At 42.3% G+C, this 25,057-nt stretch overlaps 1 protein-coding gene across 1 annotated transcript in view; it reads left to right on the forward strand.

Moving 5' to 3' along the window:
• The first annotated feature begins 19,152 nt into the window (after nucleotides 1-19,152).
• RAB3GAP2 (RAB3 GTPase activating non-catalytic protein subunit 2) overlaps nucleotides 19,153-25,057 on the forward strand; it is a 61,620-nt gene continuing 55,715 nt past the window's right edge. The window contains exon 1 of the mRNA XM_019741692.2: nucleotides 19,153-19,474. Coding sequence (XP_019597251.2) covers nucleotides 19,192-19,474 — 283 coding nt within the window. The 5' untranslated portion in view covers nucleotides 19,153-19,191. The remainder of the gene's footprint in view (nucleotides 19,475-25,057) is intronic.

Consider the following 25,057-nt stretch of genomic DNA (forward strand, 5'->3'; position numbering starts at 1 on the left):
GAACATCTCTTCCCCAGGGAGCCCTTTCCTGACCTAAACTAGGTTCAACTTCCCCCCACAGTGGGGTTCCCAAAACACCTGTGCTTCCCTTAGTATAACATGCATCACAAAGGAGATTATTTGTTTCATATCTGTGTCGTCTGGTAGATTAGAAACTCCGTGAGGGCAGGGAGCATGTCAGGAATCCCCAGGACCTAACACCCACTTATCCCCAGCAGGATGCTCAATACACCGTTGTTGACTTGACTGGTTAATGTTACTGGTGAGACACACCTGCGGCCCCTATAGCTGGACCTCGAGTGGCATCACCTTGTTCAACGCCGTTTCATTATAAGATGCCATAGGAACTTAAGTCCCGTTTATATCAACGAGCCTATAGTAAAGCTGGTTGTGTTTTATGTTGTTTCGCTTCAAGTCCCAGAACCTATCAGTGACCGTGAGTGAGGACTTCCCGTGTCTATTTGGAGGATGTTGGTGTTTGAGGACACAGTGTGGAGACGTGGGAAGACTGGGGGGGAGCTTCAGATGGGGTCCAGCGGCAAGATGTTTTTACAGCGTATCTTTTGATATTAAAAACTCCACAACTGGAGTCAGATGGAGGAGTCCAAGCTGAGCACCAAGCACTCGGCCTGTCGAGTTCCTTATATAACCTTTGCTGAATAAGACGCAGAACAGAAAGCTCAGTATCCCAGAGCAGCATCTGCTCACCTGGTTGGCACAAAAACATGGAAACTGAATGTGTTTAAATCCTGGCCATGGTCCAGTGTGGCCAGGACTGGATAAGTCATTTTACGTGCTCAGTATTCCCTTTTCCTCACTGGTAAAAGTCGAGAGGCAGGCAGTGTGTTTATGGCAGTGATACCATGTTTCCCCAAAAATGCGACCTAGCTGGACAATTAGCTCTAATGCGTCTTTTGGAGCAAAAACTAATATAAGACTCAGTATTATTGTATTACATTACATTATATTATATAAGACCCAGTCTTATTTTACTATAATTAAGACCGGGTATACTATAGTAAAATAAGACCGGGTCTTATATGACCAGGTCTTATATAATATAAGACTCAGTCTTATATTATAGTGAAATAAAACTGGATCTTATATTAATTTTTGCTCCAAAAGATGCATTAGAGCTGATTGTCCGGCTAGGTCTTATTTTTGGGGAAACACAGTAGCAGCTTCTTTTTATACCGAGGGGGTGAAAGTATATAGTTTATCTTTCAATTTGAGAGAACCAAACACAAAAACAAGCTCCTTGATTCTAAAGAGGTTTTGTACCTAAGACAGGGGATCAAGAAGGGGAAGAAGCAGTAACATTTGGTTTGAAAAATTTGGACAATTTATCACAATTGTTCAAAAATTAGATATACTAGATAGATAGATAAAAAGATGGATGGTAGAGATTGCTTTGTTTTTCTCTTTGTGTGTGTGTGTGTGTGAGTGTGTGTGTGTGTGTGTATGAGACAGAGAGAAAGAGAGAGAGAGAGAGAACAGATATGTAAAAATGTTCTTAACTGGTGAACCTAGGTGAAGGATATATATGAATATTTCTTTTAGTAGTCTATAATTTTTCTATATACTTGAAATGTCACGGCTAACAATATCATCATGATTAACAAAGATGAAGTTTTGTATTTTTTAAATATTCAGTCCATCCAGGGAGTTTGTAGAAGCTTCCTTACTGACCCCACATTCCTCTCCCCAAAAGTTTGTCCCTCTGCCTTCTCAGAACGCCTAAGAATCTCTGCTCCCCCATCACCACCCCTCTTGGACATCGAGCTCATCCAGCTGAGAGCCACTGCTCTAAAGGTAGTGACATTGGAGCCACTCAGCAAAGCAGGTTGTTCACCATTATTCCCCTGGAGAGTTCTACCTGCTTTGACGTTTAGACCTCATCTCCTTACAGGCAGATGGTTGAACCAGATAAGCCTCCCAAGGTCCTTTGGGTTATAAATGGGTCTGAATGCTGAGGGATGAGCTTTTAGGGTCTCTGGAGTATTACAACTCCCTTTCTCCTCCCTGGTGATTTATTTGACTACTGAGATTTTTGAAGCTGGCACATAGCTTTTGTTTTGCTTTGCTGGGTTTGCTTTTCTGTCTCCAGTGTCTGCCGGGCAAAGCTGCGAGTGGCAGCGTTCCCGGAAGCTCCCTCCTCCAGATGATGTCAGACCTCCTGTGACCCAACCACCACGCGCTGGGAAGCATTACATCATTCCAGGATGTGATTCCTTCTAAAGCAGAGCGTGCTGTCCCTGTGCTTTCATTGCTGCTTCTGTTGCTGCTGCTGCCGCCGCTCTGAGCAACAAGCTGTGACCTCAGGCAGAGATGGCTTTGTACAGGTCAGCAGTCAGGCAAGGTAGACAGCAGACTCACCTGAGGGTTGTACTGCCCCCACCAAAATGCAGTGACTTCTGGGGCAGGCCATACAACACACTTGACATACGTAAATCATTCCACAGTGGAAGACCAGAAATGTAAGGCAGGTGGCTTTTTCCTGGCAAGCTGTGGTAGCATGTGGTTTGTGTTTTGTTGAGCCCGGTATTCTGGCCTGTCAAGTTTGGGTTATGTGGGCAGATGTTGGAGTGAATCATCACTGTTGATTGGCTGAAGGGTACTGACTGTGAGTGTGTAACTCACATATGGGCAGGAATGGGACATGAAACCTTAGGGGGGCATGAAAAGAAGTCAGGGCCGACTTTAAAGGCATTTGTAACCCATAATCACCCCAGAATAATAATAGAGGCAGAACCTGAAGGTGAGTAGTCGGTACCATCTGTAAGAGGAATAGCAATTAGAACAATAGAAATAATAATCATTTTTTGAGCTCTTACACAATAAGCCAGGTACAGTCACCATGTGTCAAGAAATCTCCTGGCCTTGCTAACAGCATGACCAGCTAAGCAGACCACCCTTTGCCTTACAGTTATCTTCACCTTGTGTCCTAGGAGCGCCCATCAGGGTCCAGGGAACCGTTGCCCCCACTCAGTACTGCTGAGCTCTGTCGGATCAGCCTCCTACCGTCTGGAGTAACTCAAATATATCTGCACTTGGATCAGCCTGAGTGCTTCCCAGAGACAAGCTCAGGACGAAGGATGACGGTCTCGGTCATGTGGATCTTAGCTGTCCTGCAGGCCTTTGGCCACCGCGTGGAGACTGAGGAAAGCAGAGAACTATCAGTCCCACTCCATTCACCAGGAGCTTCGTTCAATCAGAATGACTTCTTCTGCCTTTACCATCTCTGAGCAATAAGCTTTCCATTTCTTTGCCATCTCCACAGCCTCATGTAGCACTCACCCTGTGTAACGTCTCATCTTGGATTCCCTGCCTCTTATCTATAAGTTGCCTCCTTTCCTTTCCCCAGCCCACAGCCATTTGTACTCTAACTCCATTTTTGAAACTAGACCAGGAGTTCAGGAAGTATTTGCTTCTCTATTTGACTCTAGAGTTGTGTTTACCCTCCTAGCATCCCCGGTGAGCTGAGGTCCACTGATCACTGCCTGCTACCTCAGCCCCATCTCCTAGCAACCCTCAGCTCTTCACTGTTTGGAGGTGGAGGTGTCAAAGGGAATCTGAGTGGTAGAGGTGAGAACGTGAGGAAAGCTCTTTGCTCCAAGCCCCCGAAGTAAAGAATTGCTGCTTCACAATCGTTCATATTACAGAAGAAGCGATTTGCTTGACCTGGTATATTTAGGACTCGGCCCTAAGGGTAACAAATCATTTGCCAAAAAGCTGGGCCATGCTTTTGGGCCAGAAGCAGACGTTTCTATTTGAAAGATGCTTAATTATCCCTTACCCAGCTTGCCCTAAAGCAGGGGTGTCAAAACTTTTTTCAACGTTTTTTACCAAAGGCCATATGTGGTAAAATACACAAACAGCTGGGCCACTCACTCGAGGTGAAGTACGTATTGCCTCACCTGGTTTATTTAAGTAAACTAAATATATTTTTGGAATTTGCTGTGGGCCAATTAATGGATTGCGGGCCGCAGTTGGCCCACGGGCTGCAGTTTTGACACCCCTGTCCTAAAGGCTGATGAAAAAAACAGTAGGGTTAAATGTGATACGTTTTTGGTACAAGAACAGTTAGACTGACTTGCCATTCATCGAGGATATACTTCAGTTTGTTCTGAGAGAATAATGTCGTTTTAGAGCCAGACGATATCTTAGGATCATGTCACTCGAGCATCATATTCTTTGTAACCTGGTAAACTGAGGCTCAAAGAAGTTAAATTACTCACTTGGGAAGGAGGCATCTCCCTATAAGGAACAGATGGGGTTGGGCCTAGAACGTGAGCTGGCCCAGGACTCAGTGTGGTGCTCCTCCCGTTCCCCAAACTTCCTTCCAGAATCAGTGTCGATGTGCAGTGAGACATATGGGCTCACATCACATTCCAGGTCACATATTGCCGGATGGCTTTAGGGGTAAGTCTTGTGTTAGAGACAGAGCAGAACTCACTGAACCACGTGACCTATACTCTTGGTCTCACTAGCAACATGTTCATCCTGGTTGAGCTAACCCGGACAGACAATAGTAAGGCAATACGGAAAACAAAACAAAATGAAAAAAACAAAAACAACAAAAAACAAAAAACGAATTGCTACGCCCCCATGAGTCTGGTATTGAAAAATGGACTCTTGGCTTGACCCTTAGTTTAGGGTCAGAGGAAAGGTGACATAGTACGCGACACCAAGTTTTAACTGTCTCTGGACTACTCAGCATTCTTCATTGTGACAAAACTCGAACTGAAAGTACCTTTAAACAAATTTTAAAAGAAGGAAGCAGGATGGAGAGGCTCCCGTAGCGAGGACTAATAACGAGGGGAACCCAAAGAGAAGCGGTCGGAGCCGAGGCTGAAGGACTGGGATTGCGACTCAACCCTCCACCTGGCTCTTCTCGCTCATTCTGTGCTGACCTTACTCATTTCTTCCCGTAGCACGTCATCTCTGGTCAGAAAGGTGACCACAGGCATCTAACTTCATATCCGCTGGCATCATCGCCTCCCATCTCAAACTCAAAGTCCCAGGCAGGGCAGGACTGTAATGAGCCAGCTGATTTCATACCCTCTCCTGAACCATCACCTCGTCTGGAAGGAACAGGAAGCTGGGGTTAGCAGGTGTCACTAGCCCATGCCTCTGTGAGCGGGCAGGGAGGGGGGAGGACAGTTACAAGAATGAGGGGTAATAGGAAAGCGGCTTGTGTGACAAAAACGCAACAGCTCGCCCAGGCAACGTCCACCACACCTTGTTCTCTGTAAGTGCTGGAATTCAGCCCAGCTGCCATGACCTCCTGCTCCTCGCTCCCGCCCACAGGCACAGATATGGACCATCCATAAATCAACTTGGATGATGACATTGGCAGTCCAAGAAATTCTTGGCACGTGAATCAGCCTTATCAGAATTGATCCATACGAGCGGACCCTGCAAGGATCCTCCAAGGACTGGGGGCAGGAGATGGGGTACTGCCGTGAAGAGCTCTGGAGGAGAAAGCAAGAGGTGTTGGGTTTGTCACTGACCTAGTCTGGAATCTTAAGCAAGTCCCTTCATCTCTCTGTTTGATTGTAAAATGGGAGAAGTTGACCCAGGAGAACGCTAAGACCGCTCTACCCCTAATATCCTATATTAGCAATTCAGGTGCAGCAACAAAGCATGTCCCTGCGCCCTCTAGTGGTTACTTTAAAGTAGGACAAGAACTCAGAGTAGCTCAAATTCTCAATAAAGAGAAGAAAAATTCTCTAGGCCCCTCCCCATGGAACAAGGTTAAAAGGCAAAGATCCAGGGCGGGGGGGCAGAAGGATACCTTTGCTCTGTCCATCCAGGCCCTGGAGAAGTACAAAAATAGAGACCTCTCTCCAGCATGGTAACATTGTAGCCACCTGATACCGATTCATCAAGATACCATGTGTCCAACCAGTAGGTGGTAGAAATAGGAAGCTGACAGTAGGAAAAAAAGAAACACTGTGGAAGAGTGTAAATAGCTCTGTAGACGGTAGAGGATGCGAAGGAGAGGAAAGGTTGGTCTTACAAATACTATTGATCAAAACCCATTTATTCCAGAAATGTTTATGGAGCGTCTACTGTAGGCCCTGATTGTGATTTATCGCATTGAGGATAAGAGAACTGACAGATGCAGCTCTCCTGGAGCTTATATTCTCACAGAGGACACAAGCATTACCTCGACACAGGAAGGGCCATGAAGTGGAAATCTAGGGTGTTTCTGAGCTCGTAACAGGGGACCTAATCCTTGCCTTTGGTAGCAGAGAAGGTCTCCCTAAAGAAGTGATTGTTAAGCTGAATTTTGAGAGTAATAGCAGCTACCAGGTCAACTATAGGGGGTAGGTAGTAAACAGCCAAGAGTATGAAACGTTTTTTGTGAGAAATAACTTAAAAAAATTTTAGACGTTATTTAAACGGTGACCATGTGGTATGCTCTGAGGGTGCAAAGATGAATAAAATACAGTGTTCTTGCCTTCACAGACAACAATCTGTGGATGACAGAGGACAGGGCTGGGAGCGACTAATAGCTGGATTCCCAGAGGTCTGTGGTTGCAAATTGAGGGTAATTATGGTGTCAACAGAAAGGCAAAAATGTCTTACTAACCGCCATACTTTCGGGACTCAGACTTTTCTGGACATGCATTAGGGAGTGTGCCTCCTGCGAGAGCTAGGAAGTGACAGCCTGTGTCCCAGACAACGTGCTGCTTATCAAGTGCCACGTCCCCACCACGGCACACAGTGTCCCCACCACGGCATACAGTGTCCCCACCACGGCACACAGTGTCCCCACCACGGCACACAGTGTCCCCACCATGGCACACAGTGCCCTTAGCAGGTGAGGAATGAGTGAACCGAGCCGCTGCCCTCAGACTCTTCAGCCCAGCCCTCCGTACACATGGGCATGGAGACAAGAGGCAGGGAAGAAGCCTGTGCCAAATCAATGCCTGGCACAGAGCTGGTTCTTAATAGGCGTTTGATGAAGGTGTGGTGGGTTGAGTTGAATGAGTGAACGCACAGCACAGACTGCAGGTGTCTTCAACGATTAGGCGATAAGGAAGGGCTTCCTGTTTGTCAAAGGCCTGAAGTGAGATGCTGAGAGTATGATAGGACTCGAAAGAGATCTTTAATGTGAGGCACAGTCGCCTCAGTTCTTCTCCCTTTCTTTATATTTACTTATGCATTTATTTTTGGCCATCCTTACTCCTTGGCACCCCAGGCTTCCTGTCTCCTATGACCAACAGTTGAGACCTTGTGATGAGTATGTTCTCACATTGTTCTAAAGAGGAAGAAATCCAGCCCCCAGCTCAGTGATCGCTGGTCCAAGGATGACTTCACAAGGTCCCAAGACAGAATAGGCCTTACAATCACTCTTTCCTTCACCCTTAGACTTGATTTCACAGAGTCAGCACATTTATCAAAGACGCAGGAGAATACGTTGGAAATGAAATCACTGTAAACAAGGAAGACTGATAATGATTCCTTTTTCAAAATTAAGGTTTTGTAACTCTGTGTGTGTGGACGTCTTAAAATGCAGTTGACATTTCAGGCTGACATTTGTGGTAGAAAACACACCTCAGTTACTTAAAAAAAAAACCCATTTAGGAAATTATCATCCTATGTCAGTAAGGATCCTTATTTGTAAATGAACACACACACACACACACACACACACACACACACACACACACCTCCAACTGTTTGAAGGAAAACAGGAATTCATTAACATGATAAGCATGTCACAGAATCACAAGCAGAGTTGGAGAACCAGTTCAGGATCATGAGTCAGGAAGGAAGTCTGAAATCCCACCACAGGACGGCCCCCTGCAGCCTCAGCCCTCCAGGTGCAGCCTTGTTGCTCATTCCACTGACCCAGTGCATTGCTTAGTGTTAACTTCGGCAGCCAGTTATAGAGACCCCCAAAGACCCCTATTTCAATCTAGGATATGGGTAATACAATTTTCAACATACTTAGTTACAGATCATATTCTGTGAAGAGTTTAATCCAGCCTTTCTCTATTTAAAAAAAAGTTTTTAAAAATATAAGCATTAAAATATAAGCAAATGAATGGGACAGACCCACAATTCTCAGAAACATTCAATATAGGGAATAAAAGCCAGTGCAATTTACTAGTCCCATGGCCACTTAAAAGTGCATAGAAGTAACTATAATTTACATCGTTTTGCAGTTGATAAACCCTGTCGCTTATTGCACATTATTTCATTTGAACCTCAAAGTAACCCTACAAGAGAGTTAAACAAGTAGCATTGTTTTTATCTTAAAGGTCAAAACGAAGGCTCTCAGAAGAGAAATTACACATCCAGGGTTAAATCGAGAATAAGAGGAAGGGCAAAGACCAAATGCAGGAGGCAAAAATCCATTTTCTTCAGTCGCATTATGTGCCTCCCTTAGCACTTAGAAGAGCCAAGTACTTAATGCAAAAAGCTGGCCAAGGAGTCTATGCCTTTTAAATACATATGCTGGTTTCATTTTCATTCAGATTTTCCTGCTTTGCTTTTTCCTTATATTTTTTTCTTCACAGTAGAAAACAATGCCTCAAAGCTTTGTTTTGAATAAAAGCCAAATTTAAAGGTCTTAGAAAGAACTTGAGAGAATTCTGGTTCCAAGTATGAGGAGGACTAAAACTATATGACAGTCTTTCAGCTATAAGCGCCTCGAAATGCTGGATAAAGCATAATAAATATGCTTTTAAATCATAGCTAGAGGCCTGCAAACAGGGAAAATTGCAGGTGCTAGAAATTCAAAGAAAACCGAAAGAGAAATAAGTTTGCAGACAACGCAGAAGCAGGGGGCAAGACCAGCCTTGCTAACCAGCTTCGCTGCCCATATGGGAAGTCACGGTTATGCCTTGGGCTTGTTCAAAACAGGGTTTGGAACTGAGAATGTCCTTCCTAAAACTAGGATTCTAAAGACCTTCCCCCCTGAGTGAAGGGATGGTTCAGAAAACAGTCTGCTTTCCCGCATAGGAAGTGAACAGAAGAGCGGGTCTGAGTTGCCCTGGCTCTCTATGGGAAAAATTCTCCCTGAGAATGTGATACCACCTCCAAGTGAAAGAACTAACCCAAAAAAAGGGTTCCAAGTTCCTGATACCCCAATGATATCTGACCGGACCAACCTGAAACCTGCTTCAGAGGTTCACGTCTTCAACCCAGGCTGCACAGGGTTCCCACACCTAAGATGAGATCACGGCCCCAAAGTATAGAACACATGAGAAAACTATGCACCCTGAATGGGAGTCAGAATCAGACACTAAAAATATCTGATATTAGGATAATCTAATAAAATAAATAAATAACAACTAAAACAGTATAATGTATACATAGCATAGTGTGTGTGTTTGTGTGTGTGTATCATATACTAACCAGGCATATCTCCGTGTAACTCTAGTTCTAAAATGGTCCCATTATTCTGTCCCCATTCATTCAACTGTGAAGGGAAAATGTTGGACAAAATGGTCTCTAGATTTCTTTCCAGCTCTAAATTTCTGTGATTCTAATGGCAGGCCTAATTACTTAATTACCTTTTGTTATTAGTGTTTGCTCTGGCCAAAGGAACTATATTCAAATTCTACATGTTGTGTGAAAAATAGTACAACGATTTACACTATATTTATTAACATCACTCCTCTCCGCCGCTTTAATATCAGTTTATTGAGTTAGTTTACATTAAGCCATATACATACAAGTATACACCTTTTCAGGAGAAAAACCTCAGAACATTTGATAAAGTAACTGTTGCTTTAAAAATTTTTGACAACTTACACTTACAGAGTTGCTAGTAGTTGTGCAGGAGAATTAGTGCTTTTTACGTTTAGCTACTGTATTTCAGGATTATGCAACCTTCCGATGGGCAAGCCAACCATATGAAAATAGAATAAACTTGTAGTTAAGTGGTTGTTCTATAAAAATAACCTCATAAGGATTTATTTAAAATAATGAAGTGTTCTAATGCAATCTTCATAATGGTTCTGTCACAAAAAGTATCTATACGACCTGGATGAAATATTCACCATATATATATGTACATATACAAACATACATATAATGTTTGTGTGTATACATATACATATACATTTGCATGTATGACAAATGGCTTGCATCCAGAGTATAGAAAGAATTCTTACAACTCAACAACTACAAAATAACCCAAGGAGAAAATGGGCAAAGCCCTAAGAAGACTTCACAAAAGAAGATACATGAATGGCCAATCAGCGCAGGAAAAACAACATCAGTAGTTATCAGGAAAAAGCAAATTAAAACCACAATGAGAAACCACTGGAGAACCATGGGAATACCTTTAAAATGACTGACAATACAAGTGTTGGTGAGGATGAGGAACAACTAGAACTCAGGTGTTGTTGACAAGAGTGTAAAATGGTGCAACCATTTATCTATAAAGGTCGTAACACACCCATCTTCTGATATAGTAATTCCAGTTCCAGGTATTTACCCAAGAGGTGTACAAATATATGTCTATGAAAAGGCTTGTGCATGAAAAGTTCAAAATCATTTTGTTTGTAATAGCCCCAAATTGGAAACAACCCGAAGTCCATCAACAGGTGAACAAATTGTGGTACAATCAAACAAATGGACACTACTGAGAAATAAAAAATGAACAAAGCTCTGATATACACAGCAATATGGATGAATCTCACAGAAATTCGGTTGAGTAAAGAAGTCAGCCACAAGACAGTACATACTTTCTCATTCCATTTATATGAAGTTCTAGACAACCAAACTACCCTTTTATGATAGAAATCAGTGCTTTCCTGGGGCCAGGGTTGGGTTCGTGTAGGCCAGGATTGATGACAGCAAAGCAGTGGGAAGGAACTTTCTAAGGTGATGGAAATGTTCTTGACTGTGGTCGAAGGTACATGGGTGTGTACGTTTGTTAAAAGTCATCCAACTGGACACCTAGAATCTATGCAATTTAATGTATGCAAGTTGTATTTCAATGAAGTTGATTTTACAAGAATTACCATTATAGATTACCAAACATTTTCTGTTGTTTAAGATAAAGGATTCCTATGTTATGACTCCTAAGTTTAAATTCCTTCTAGGAAACATGTTACTGTAAAACAAGTGGTTCTTGACTGAGGGGTGATTTTGTCCCCCTGGGGACATTCGGCAATGTGAGGAGATATTTTTGGTTGTCATAACTGGGGGGCAGGAGTGGACAGCCCCCAGCTGTCCCCAGAGGACAGCCCCCAGAGTAAAGACTTATGGAACCCAAAACGTCAAAGTGACTTCTGTAAAACATTTTCCAAAATTGTATTTTGCTGTGCACGTAAAGGTTAGTGAGACTTAACTTATTGAATGTAAGCATCTATGCAGGATCGCTAACATGCAGTGACCAGAGGGACAGTTTTACAGTCGACAGTACAAATAAAGTCTTCATCCTACATGAAAATGTCAGAGTTTTAAATATAGACTGCTAATGGCTGAAGTAATAAAAATAAAATTTGAATTGAAAAGTCCATCTGAATACCACATTTCAGGGACATATATGCAGCGTAAAGGGAGGCTATGAGTCTAATAAAATGGCAATGATTCTCTTACTGTTTGTGTTCAGAATTCACCTTGACAATCTGTTTTAAGTGAGAAGAGTCCGGATAAGTACAATGAAATCAGATTTAGGGTTATGATAAATACATATCTTTGCCTTTGAATGTCTTGCGCTATTGAGTTCATTTATTAAAACATCCTCAAAGTGCTCTTTTCATACTCATTCCTGACTTTGGTTAAATCTTTTATCTATAGATCCATGGTCAGTAATACTAAATAGTTGAAGTTGTAACGTATAAAACATTCAGCGTTTCACTTACTAAGATATTAACATGCATTAACCAAGACTCCATTCAGCCCTGAAATATTTATTAATACATTAGTGAATTATTTATTCCCTTGTTTTATTCAATGCTTAACATCTCAGCACGTTAGCGCTTTAATTTCTTCAGAAAAAAACACCTCAAAATGGATTTTGCCGGGTTTACAGGGCTTAATGTCATAACCTTACCAAAAAAATATTGTTCTTCAACAGGGTACGATATTTTAGGGAATCTGCTTTAGCTAGAGTGGCTGAGGTTTACCAAGTCTGCTACAGCACAGTGCCATGCATACAGAGAGTGTACAATTAGTGTGCGGAGATAAAGGGGTGATGGAGAAAGGGAAGAGGAGGAACAGAATAGATCAATGAAAATAGAATACAAATGGATGCCACAGCATTAATAGTATGTGGCTTCATTGGTTAATAAAATGTAAGACGAGATTGCACATATTTCAAATAAATACAATGTGGGTAGCTCATTTTCACATGTAAAACCGATATTGATTTCAGATCATTGTTAAGGATAGTAATTTTAAAAATGGAAAGTTATTGCTTTTTAATGCCAATCAATCAAGCACTGCTCACGAGAAAAATAAAAATAAAATTTAAAGAATGAAAATTGCCAGTTACTATACCTATCGCACAGTCAGAGTCTGTTTTCTGATTAAATGAGGGCTGGCAAATCCTTTCCGTATCTCAAAGATTAACGGGCATTTGGTGTGTGAAATTCCTAGAGTTACCTACAGCACAAAGTTAATAATAAACATTTCTTGTTTTCATGCCTTTTCTATGTAAAGCATCACTCTTTACGCATTTGGTGACAATAGCAAAATTGTTTCATAGCTACATTAAAAAATTAGTAGATATAAAGGAAATTACTGGACAATTTAAAAGTCATAGTGTTGGTTTTTCAAATTCTGCAATGTTTGATTGTCTTGTTTACAAATGATTATCCAACCTTTTATGTTTCCCAGCACAATGTTTATTCAGAATAAATGGCTTTCCAAATGGATTCACTGCTTCAGTTGGTTTTGATGTTGATCTTTTAAAAAGCTATGTTTACTGCCTCCTTGCTTTATTGCCATATACATTTGGCTTAATTGCTTGAATCTTTGTATAGCTAAGTCCTTAAGTTACCATAAATTATCTGTTGACCATTTCTATTTAGAGTTTAGTACATGTGCGGTTATATAATCCTTGATGATTGAGCTTAAGTAGCGCAATTAAGTGTTGTCCTTTAAACAGCAGGGAGGAATATCACCAAAATGGCTATTTTACCCAGTAAGATATAAATTACCTAATTGGCAAGAAAGAACCAACTATTTAGTTCTGTGCTACTGTTTTTCTGTTAGCAAAAAGAATTTATCATTACTGTCAGAAATTTTTGAATTTTTTATTTTCCTTAAGCTTTTAAGTTCAGAAAACCCTCGGGGGAAGAGGAAGGATATGAGTATTAAAAAGTTATTAGTAATAATCACCACAGAGATTATTTTATATAAACTGACTAGTAGGTCAGAGAACAGTATAGATTCAGGTACTAATTATCAATCAACGAATTCATTTAAAAAATACTTATCCAAATGTCACAGAAAACTATGGTCTGTCTGCATCTTTTTAGAATAGAAAATGTGTACATTGTTTCAAAACGTTAGCAACAAAGACAACCGAAAATCATATCAATAGTTAGATAGGAATGTAAGAAAATAATTCCAGCAGGACCTCTTTTGTATTGGTTCAATACAGAATCTCCCAAACTACATCAAGTGTTCCAATTGTAAAAAATACTTGAGAGTTCACTGTCATATACCATTGATTCTAAGATATATTTCCCTATATTTTAATACCTCTGAAATAGAGATGCATTTGATCAAGAAAAGCTATGTTATGGTTTAGCTGAGAAAGTGATAATGTTTCTTATTTCTTTGTGGTATATTAAATAATGGTGCATCTTTTAAGCAATGACATCTAAGATTCAGTGAAATATAGTATATGTCAGGTTGAATCTATGCTGATTTACACTCATTAGGAAAGGATAATATGCCCGTGTTACAGGTGATGAAATTGAGTTTAGAGAGATGAGAATAACTTGGCCGATTATTAAAACAGCGATGCTAGAACTCAAGCCTAAGGTGCTGACTTTAGGGGAAGGCCTTAATTTACTTTAGCCAGACTGCACTGTCCTACAAACATTTGACGAGGAATTAAGAAATGTGCAGAACAGGATCCGTTGCATATAAAAATAAATGTCAGATGCTCATGAAAGCCGATTTGAGAATTAAGATAACACAATAAGTTAAAAATCTATTTTTAAAACATGACCTTGATCACAATCAGTGGCGTGCTAGTAAATATTTAATAACTGGTTTGGGGAAGGTGGGAAGGCTATATCCTAATTTGTAGTGTTTAGGTACCTGTGTGGTGTTGTAAGGTGTCGGTTGTTTTTGTATATGTACCTGTCTCTTGGGCTCTGATTCTATGAATAGATCTTCCTAGACAGAATCCCTTGACTTTCCGCCAAAACTTTGATGTCCTCAAAACAGTTCTTAATTAAACACAAGTTGATTAGAAAGGGAACCATGGGAAGTTTAGAAGGGATTTGCTTTCTCCTTCACGTTGCCTCTCCATGCTCTCACCTCTGTGCGGTAAAACTCAGAATGCCCTTTGTCTTTTCCTCCTAGTTAAACAGAACTCACCCTGTACACACAATTCAAGTCCCAACGCCTTGATAATGGCTTCCCTGCCACCTCCTGGTCGCCGCAATCTCTCCAGACCTCAACACGTTTGCCTATACCACTCGCTTTTGGTATTTAATCCAGTGGGACCTGTGTGGATTTACCTATTTTGACAGCAGTGTCTTGTCTGTCCAGTGGCCCAGAGGGCAGGCGGGATCGGCCTGTCATGTCGTTTATATACATCCCTCTTTTCCTCTTTCCTCCCTTCCAGAAACACTTGTTAGCCAGCTACCTGTTTGTCAAGTACTTTGCTGGGCACTGGAGAAAGAAACAAGGGTGAACAAGCCCTGTTCCCTGCCCTCGAGTCCTTTTATGACTTTGCTTCTCCTTTCTTCTTCAGCCTCATCTTAACACTTTTCTTTTAGCTCTAGACAGGCCGAAGGATATTCAACTCTCTAAATACACTATGTCCTCTCATGTCCAAGGTTTTGAGCTGTTTTCTCTATGCCTGAGAATGCTTTGCCCTTCCTGCTCCCATTCTACCCTCCATCTGGGTTATATATCACTAACATCTACTCAATCCTTCTGATCTCAGCTTCTAATGATACTTCCTCCAGGAAGCCGTCCCTGATCCCCAAAGTAAGGTGCCCTTCTTAGTATGTGCGCCTATACTGTTCCCAACACTGCACTTTCAAAATGGAGTTATTATTGCCCATTTATCTGTGTGTATCATTTATCTATTCATACACGTTTCTTTTGTGCATTGGGTATGAGCCATGGATACGTTTAGCTCCTGGTACCTAGTTGTTTTTTTAAAAAAATGTATCGAATGAATGGATGAATGAATGAAAGAATGAATGTCACTAAGGGAACCAGGTCACAATCTCTGCCCTTGAGTGCATCACCACCTAGTGGGGAGACAGATATGCAAACATAACCCATGACACCAGGTGCTAAGTTTTAAAATGTATAAGTAGTAAAAAGTTATGTGATCCAAAGTGCCTGATTTTGCCTGGGGGAGTCAGGTCCTTCATCAAAGAGGTGATATTTGAGCTGAGTTTTGAAGGATTTCGAAGGCTTCTTGGGTAGAGAAGAGGCATATAGCTCAGTAGTGTTAACTACTTTAGAATATTCCAGCATACTTCTGTGCTGATCTAGAGTCCTGAACCTTCCAGGTGCCTATGGGTGCAAGAAGGAAAAGAGTAGAGTGTGGCCACAACTCTAATGGAAGGATTCCACTAATGAGGACAGTGAGAAGAAATGTATTTGTAAAATGATTAAAAAATGCAAGTGTCAAATATAAATTAAGTTGGGATTATCATTGACTACTACCTGAAACACTTGATCCAATGTAAGGAGCGGAAATTAGAGGGCCAGTAAGAGGGAATGCTCCTCTAAACACGTAAAGGAAAAGTCCCACAGCTATGGAATCTATTCGTCTGTGACAGTTTTATGGAGCAGGAACAGAAAGCCAAGATTCAACACAAATGTAGCCTTGCGTGGAAATGATCATACATGTCATGTGGAGCTGTGCCAGATTAACCTGCCTCCCCCCAAACCTTGTCCCATCCCTGCAGCCCTTTAGACTGCAAGCAAGCTATGGAAAATGGTATGAATGAAGAAAATGAACAGAAAAGGAGATCTTTCTCACCTTCATGCAAACTAAGAAACGTTGATGGGTCCTTAATTTCTGGAGGAAATGGAATATGAGGAAGTTTCAAATCTCTCAGGTTGTATCTCTGGACTCGCCCCCGACCACTGTGTCACACTTTACATTCTAGAAGTAGCTGCTTCTGTTTCTCTGTACACACGAGACATTGCTACACTCAAGCATTGTGTGATGTTGTTTCTTTTTCCTGGGTCACTTTCTCCACTTCCCCTTCTACCATCATCAGCCCGCTGACATCTATGATGCTTTCAGGACTCAGCTCAGATATTATCTCCAAAAAACCTTTTCTGAATCCCAAGACTGGTATTTGTCTCTGCTTTGTGCCCGTGTGAAATTCTTGCCTGTTTGTGTCTTGGTGACTCATCACCTCTTCCAGTGTTGGGTCTTATTTATATGTATGTTCACAGGGTTTTCAGCCATTCCTGGTCCCTAATGAGCACCCAGAAAATAGACTACTGCTTTGGAGCAACCTCAACCCCCAGACCTTTTCCCTCTGTTTCTTACCAAAACCTACACATCACTGAGATGGACTTCAGAGTCCAGTCTCTTCGTTTTTCTAGATCAAGAAACTGAGGCCCAGGAAAGTGACACAAATTGCCCAAGTTCATGTGACTTATTGGTGACCTAGCTGACACAGACCTTAGGTCTCCTGACTCCAAGTCCGTTGCTGTTTCTTTCACACTTTGAGGCGCATCCTGCATCTCAACACCTTCAGCCTCAGGCTGCTGATGAGGCTCAGTAAGCATCTCTCTCTCCACGGCAGTTATCAGTGCTGTAACTCCCTGTAATGGATACTGGACAGAGTTCACATTAGTACCCTTCTGTGATTATACTGGTCACATGGTTTTTCCTAGCTCCTGAACTCATACCAGAGAGAGAGAGAGGAGAGAGAGAGAGAGAGAGAGAGAGAATATGCCGGAATACGTAAAGCCTGTACCTTTTCTGCAATGTGCTTTCTTATGACTGTGTGATATTCACTGTCTAACACAATCCTCCCACGCTCCATAGAAACCATGGCAGCAGAACTCCAGAGGCATCCCCCGCCCCCAACAGCTTTACATCTTCCTGGGGGAAGAGTTCTGTTCATGAATGTGCTGTAATTTCTGTGAAGGGTATCGAAAGTCTTTAAAAACATTCATGACTGAGCCTTTTCCATACCACTTGGAAGAAAGTCAGAAACTTCACCCTTGAAACTGAGCAGTAATGAAATTCAATGGCTGCCACACAAGAGATTTTTGAATGCCTCAGGGCAGAACAAAGGCCAGCCGAATCAGCCAGGAGCAGTTCCTTCCACAAAATGCATTCACCTGAGAAGGAACTTGAGTGGCTTTCAAGGAATGACACTGTATCCTTCCAAAAAGTGTTCTGTGTTCTTTATTCATCCTGTAAAGCTAAGAATCTAAATTTAAATTGTATTCTGGTCTGGTACATTTTTGGGTTTAATTATCAGGACTGGGTGATCTGAGGGCACAATACATTTTTTTCAGGTGGAAAGTGGGAGCATCGAAAGCTTGCCTTTTCTGCAAGTTTTGATTGTAGAATTACAGGTCTCTGATAGTTAAGGAAACTTCTAGCATATTTAATCCAACCACGATTTTATAGGTGAAGAACTGACTCCTGTTAACGTAAGAACTGATCCCTTGTAACGTAAGAACTATCTATCCTATTCTGTGAAATTCATTCTACTCTGGAAACAGGAATTAATGGAGTAGGAACCAGGGCACTGTTATAGTTGTTCTATGATCAGGACTAAGTGTGTGCATAGCCCTGACAGAAATGAATGCTCTGGACTTCATCTATTGCCTTCAATTGATTTCCATTCCATTTTCTGTCATACACAGTGGACAGCCACTTTAGGTTTCTTTGGGAAGTATGTGAGCATCTATAGTACTTTGTGCTAACATTAAAATAATTCCTTTTTTGTTTTTATTGTTTTAGATAGTGTAAATGAACTTCAACACTCTTTTCAGAGACAGATAAATTCCTTCATTAAAAAATTGAGATGAGACACTTTTTAGACATTGTGACTATCCAATTGGACAATGTATAAAGTACTTAAATATATACAAAGTACTTTGCAAAAGAAATGGGTTATTCTATATACTTTATGTACACATTCCTTTCTATTCCTTCAACAAATGTTTATGAAGCACTATGTGCCAGGTTGTAGGCTAGATAGTGTGGATATAAAGTGGTGTCAGATGAGATCCCACCTTCCAGTTTATAACAAAGGCTGTACCTGATCCTGACAATCGTCCATCCCCACCCCAAAAACAAACAAAACAAACAAAAAACTAGGTAAAGTTCCCTGTTACGTTCTGTCACAGCACTTTGTATTTCTTTCCTTCCTTAGCATTATCACAATTTCAGTTACACAGCTAATTACATAATAATTTATTGCTTAACTACCTGTGCCAGCTACTGGATAGAGAGCTAAAATGTAATCTTTTTTGTTCTTCGCGTTGTCCTCCACGCCTAACGTGTCTGGAATAGAAAAGAGGAGCAACAAATATTTGTTGAATGGGTGGATGAATGAATGAAAAAGCAAATGGATGTGGACAACGTAAGAGGATCACACGCAAACATCGCTCGTACTATATTAGGCGTGCGCAGCACTAAGGGAATTTACAGAGGGAGCGTTTAAAGCTTAGCCTTGACGGAGCTGATTTCCGGAAAAGCAATTAATCTTTTCAAACTCCGCCACTTGCAAGATGCTGTCTCCCGTGGGCCTGCAACTAGTTTAACAGGGACTATTCTCTGTGAAATACCAGGTTCGTGGCAACAGCAGGACATCAATCAGATTGGTTAAATGACTCAAAGGCCGGCGCGGACAACAGCCAACTGGATCGTCTCTGGCTAAAAGCCAGAATGAATAAAACGGTGCCCCCCGCGGTGGAGGCACGAAACCGGACTGATACCGGCGCCAAACCTCCACGTTGACGTTGGACCCCAGGCCAGCCGCGGTCACGTGACTGGGACCTCGGGTGCCCGGCGCCTGGGCCCTACTGCGCATGCACACGGCTTCGGGCGGAGGAGCCGCGTGCGCTGACAGCTTCCGGTTTGGTTTCCCCGCCCCTGCCTGGGTGAAGCTGTCCGGTGTCGGCGGTGGCCGCCGTGGGGTGGCAGGGGGCAGGGCGTGGTCAGGTAAGCCGAGTGCCCGAGCCGGGTGCCTAGGAGCCATGGCCTGCTCCATTGTCCAGTTCTGCTCCTTCCAGGACCTCCAGGCCTCCCGGGACTTCCTCTTCCCTCACCTGCGCGAGGAGACCCCCAGCGGCGCCCTGCGGAGGGACCCCAGTAAGTGCCCGCGCTTCCGCTGTTCCCCTCCCCTGCTGCTCCCGCGGCCTCCGCTCGCCGCCTCAGTCCTGGGGGCTCCCAGTCCCGCCCGCGCCTGCCCTCCTCGCCTGCGACGACCCCCTGCCGTCCTCGTCGGAAAGCCCCTCCGCCCGTGCAGCGCCCGTGTTGTCTTCTCGCCCCAGCTTTCTCCCAGACACTTACACACCTCTGGCCAAAAACGGCGCCCTGTTTCCTGCCTGCCTGTCCCACGTCCCCACCCCCTCCCTGGCTTTCTCTCCGAGTCTCTGCCTCCCCTTCCTCCTTCCAGCCGGGTGTTCCCTCTTCCAGACGGCCTCCCCGTTCCTTGCCAGCTGTCGGCGCCCCGCCCGGTGTTGCCTTCACCCCTCCGCTCTCCATCCCTGGGCCTGGGGCCTTCTGCTTGCTGCCTACCTTTCGGAAAGTGTTGATCGTCGCCCACACTCTCTCCCTTCTTCCATCTCCTGTCTCCCGTTCACATTTAGGGACTAAATGACCGATTGACAAGGGACTCCTAAGGTCGTAAGTAAGCGTGTCCTAAATAAGGGAAATAACCTGGCAGGAAGGGAGGAAGAGTCTACATCAGGAACTAGAGTGACATGTGCATGTGAATTACACGTTACGTTAATAACGTGTGATTTACATGTAAATTACAGTAGCCGTGAAAAGTTAATTTGCTTCATTGAGAGGAGAAGCCTTCCCCCTGTTATTATCATCAAAGACTGTTAAGCCCTTGCCCACGTAGTGTAAAATCCTAAGTCTGGTTTATTAGATACTTCATAGCTCCTCAGAATTTCCTACATTTCTCCTATTGAAAGTGTGTGTTTTGTGTTTGTTTTCATATTTCCAATGTGAAGCACGTTTTGCTTTGTAGTACAGTGCTGCCACTTTGGGCTAGGGTGATAAAAGTCCCACGAAATAAGCTTCCCCCTGGTTTTTAAATTCAGAAGATTTCAAAACTGTCTATGAATATGTACTCTGGTGCTTTAAATCACATAAGGTTGGTGGTCTCTATCCTCTAGGAGATCATAATTTACTGGGGGGGGGGTTACTATCAGTATAGAGTGTGTTTGAGAGATGTACACATATATAAATATGTATTTCCATGTGGCGCTAAGACTCTTCCTTGAAGTGGTAATACTTAAGTCTAGCTGTGAAGTCCTAGTTAGATGAATAAGGGAGAGGCAATAACATGTGGGGGAAGGGAGGCTGAAATGGCATGCTATGTAGAGAACAAAGAAAAGCTGAATGGCCAGAGGAGAAGGTGAGGGGAAGTGGAGACGAGGAGTCTGTGAAGGTGGTAAGGAGCATCATGAGAAGCCTTGTGAAAGGGGTGGGATGCTCTGAAAGAGTTTAAGCAGAGAAATGACGTGGTCAGATTTGAACTCAGTGTAGTCAACAAAGTTTCTGAATGGCTATTATGTGCTTGGCAGCTGTGTGCCAGGGAGATAGGAAGCAGGGAAATTGGTTGAGACGATTCCAATAATTCATGCAAGAAATGATGTGAGCTCGAACTAAAATAGCCTCAGCAGGACTGGAGAGGAAGGACTAGATTAGAGAGCTGTTAAGGCGGTAGAATCTACAGGACCTAGTGGAGACCTGGTGATGTGGGGTATAGCTGATGAGAGAGGGCGTTGAGGATGCCTTTGGGCTTTTGACTTGAGCAAGTGTGTATAATGAGAGAGCATGAAGGAGAGAGGGTTTGGACCTTTTAAATGTCTGTGGTATGGCCAAGTGGAGGGGGTCCAGTTGAATACTAGATACAGAGATCGCAAACTACCTTGTTTCCCCAAAAATAAGACCTAGCCAGACAATCAGCTCTAATGCGTCTTTTGGAGCAAAAATTAATATAAGACCCTGTCTTATATTATATTATATACGGCCCGGTCTTATAGTAAAATAAGATCGGGTTTTATATTAATTTTTGCTCCAAAAGACGCATTAGAGCTGATGGTCTGGCTAGGTCTTATTTTCGGGGGAACACGGTAAGTAAGGAGATGGGCCAGAGATGTTAATATCAGGGTTATCAGCAAAAAGTGTCAGACCTGTTTCAAGGATGAGGTACAGTCGTGCCACGTACCAGCTGAGAAATGCATGGTTTGAGGATTGCATTGTGTGCGAACATCATAGAATGTACTTAAACAAACCTAAAGGGTATAGCCTGCTACTGTAATTGCATGTGCTATACTTTTATACGATTGGCAGCACAGTAGGTTTGTTTACACCAACATCACCACAGACATGTGAGTAATGTGATGTGCCATGACATTAAGACAGCCACGACATCACTAGGCAATAGGAATTTTTCAGCTTTGTTGTAATCTTACAGGACCACCATCGTACATGCAGTCCTTCGTTGATTCAAATGTCATCCTGCGGTGCGTGACTGTATAGTGAAATGAACTGAGTACTGAAGTTTAAGAGCCAAATAGCTATTGCTTGGAATATTGAGTAAGAGGAACAGATAGAGAGGAAAACCAGGTGAGACTAAAGTTCTGGGAGCTGAGGGAGGAGAGAATTTGATGAAGGGGAAGAGTGGTCAGTAGTTGCAAATGCAGCAGAGGTCAGCTGACGTCAGGACGCAAAAGTGCTCATTGGTTTGGGGAAGGTGGAGGTTACTGGGACCTGAGGACCGTTTTGGTGGAATGGTGGGTGAAGAAAGCACATTTCCAGGATATTGAGGGGTTAAAAAGTGAAGCTGAGTATTTCAAGGAGCCAGGTTGTGAAGGATATAGATACAGGACTGTGGACAAGGGGCGTAGAGAAAAAGCACACCATTTCTCTAGCCTCCTGCCGCTCCCCTGGCCCGCACCATCTTCTCAAACTGGGCAGTGGCATCAGTCTTCTAATAGGTCTTCTGCTTCCAGTCTGGGTTTCCTGTAACTCGCTCCCAAAAGCAGTCGGTGAACTTTTAAAGACGGTTTAGATCATGACATTGCCGTCTTACAACCCTCTCTGCCTTTCAGTTGCGCTTACTGGTTCTTACGTGCCTTACGACACCCTGAAGACTCTGCCTCCTGCCCCTTTTTGCACCTCGTCCTCCTCTCCCCTTATTTCTTATGCTTCAGACACACTTTTTTGTTGTTTAATCAGCCACGTTCATTGTGCCTGAGGCCTTCGCCCTTGCTCTGGTCTCTGCCTTGGATGCTCTAATCAGATCTTTGGATGCCAGTTGCATCTTGTCATTCATCTCAACATCTCAGGGAGGCCTTCTCTGACCATCTAACCTACAACAGTCAGTCACTCCTGCCCCGCCCCCTTGGTCTCATTTGTTCCTGTCAATCATATCATCTTGTTTCTTTTCATCACTATGTCTGTCCAATACATAGGAGTCTCTAGCCACGTCTGGCTTTTGAGTCCTTGCCATGTGGCAGGTGCTACCAAGGAACTGCAATTTTCATTCTACTTCATTTAAATTAATTAATTTAAATAGCCAGATGTGACCAGTGGCCACCACATTGGATGGCACAGTTCTACGTGATGCAGTTCAGGCATATATAGATTGAAAACTTGTCCAAGGTTACAGATTGAAGGGTAGCCTTAGGATGTGAACTCAGTCCGGGCAGTTGGAGATATAATCGTACCCAGCCATCTAGATAATTTGCAATATGCCAATGGGTTTGCATGTATTTCATTTATTACCCTTTTAAATCAAATTCTTAGGTTTATGTATGTTGGTATTATTGTGGCTACCATCAATTCAAGTAGAAAATAAATGGAAGGGGAAAAAATCTTCTTAACCAGTGAGCCCTCTTACCAAACCTATATTTTCCAGTTAAAATGGTGCTTTAATTTGCCAATAAAAATCAGAAAAATAGTTTGTGCTACTGTAGGAAGTTTACTTGGGTTCTTGGAATGATTCGGTCCATGGATTTCAGTAATCACTCTGGACCTCCTTTTACAAAACATTGGGTTTTGTACAGAGCTCTTCCTTAAAAAAAACCTGAACCTAAACTTTTGTGAGGGTGGAATTTATAAAGGAAAAATGAAGTTAACAGAGCAGGTAAAGAGGATCTGCCTTAAACTGCGTGGTAGTGTTTCATTTTGCTTTTCTTCACTTTCTTTCTTAGTGTTATAAATGATTTATTAGAAAGCAGAAATCATGAGATCATTTTATTTTCCTAGCTTACATAGTTTTAATTTCTTAAGCTCACGTCTATGGGGTAGGTAAAACCAAAAAAAAGATAAAAACAAACCTCAATTACTTGTTACGAATTATTTGTCCTGGGTAAGTGATCATTTTTAAGGCTTATCAGTTGGTTTAATATTTCTTTTATTTTAATATGGGCAGCTGCCATAGATATAGAGATACCTGGTACCTGGGCACCCAGAAGTCATATTACTGTCCTCTATATTTGAATTTTCAGGGGATAGTATAATATGACTTTATGTTAGTTTTTATTTTCAACTATAAAATGAGACTGTTTTCTGTTAAGAGATCTTGAAACCTGCTGTTCCCCAGTGTTCAGTGATAACGAATCGTAATTGTTTATACTCAGTCAAATGCTGTCTATTTCGGGTATAAAATTTTGTCGCATGATTTGAAATTTCAGAGATGGCTAGTAGTGTGGGTTCCCACTTAAGCTACCGTGGCATAATGCCCAGTGAGGCTGGATTTCTAGAGCAGAGCTTCCTGATAATTATAATGGAGTTGTGCAAAAAAAGAAGAAATACAGGTACAGAGAGGGAGAATTAAAATATTTGGAAGTAATTTGAATATTATAGTATTTTGGATCTCTTATTTTACCTATTAGTAAAATAATTTTTTGTTGACATACTAAAAAGGTAATACAGCTTTCCTTCTTGCCTCTTTTACCCGAAAGATAGAAGATACAGCATAAAGGGAATTACCTTGAAGTCATCAATTAAAGTCATGTTTTTATACAATAACTGAGAAAAGTGTGCTTTTTAGGATAACCGAAAATCATGGAATCACTTTGCCTTGTTAGGTATATTACAAAGGGTGTAAAATACCCATTTTTTTAATACTTAGTGAAAGGGCTTTCTCTTGTTTGAGATCATACTGGGGAGAGAGAAGTAATCTGAAAGAAGAACATTTACAGGAATTTCAGAAAATGTGTAGAGTATTTTGTTATTTAAGACTGGAAAAGGATCTTACAGATAAAATTTTATCAGTGAGGAAATTGAGACTGAGGAAATTGAGACTTTAATTTCCTTCATTCTGCTAATATTTTTTGAGCACCTACTATGCACTAAGAATGAAGTCGGCTTAAAGGGTTATGAAATAGGTCGCTATCTTCAAGGAGCACAGAGCCAATACAGGAGGTAAGTATGTAAAAGGAGTGTTCGAGGTGTTATGCTGTGATCTGGCTCGTGCTAGTCGGAGAATGAAGGAGTGTTGGTTTATTCTATGTAGGGGGCTCAGGAAAGCCTTTCATAGAGGAACTGTCATTTTCACCACGTCTTAGTGGTTTAATCGATGTCCCTCAGGTGGAGAGGAAATGGTCAGGCAAGGGATGTAAAACAGCATGGGATTCAGAAAACTGCAAATGTCAATTGTGGTGGGAGAGGGGTGATGCTACAGGGTGAAGCTGAAGAGGTTTTAGA

The sequence above is a fragment of the Rhinolophus sinicus genome, linkage group LG12 (genome assembly GCF_036562045.2).
Source record: "Rhinolophus sinicus isolate RSC01 linkage group LG12, ASM3656204v1, whole genome shotgun sequence".
Taxonomy (NCBI): Eukaryota; Metazoa; Chordata; class Mammalia; order Chiroptera; family Rhinolophidae; genus Rhinolophus; species Rhinolophus sinicus.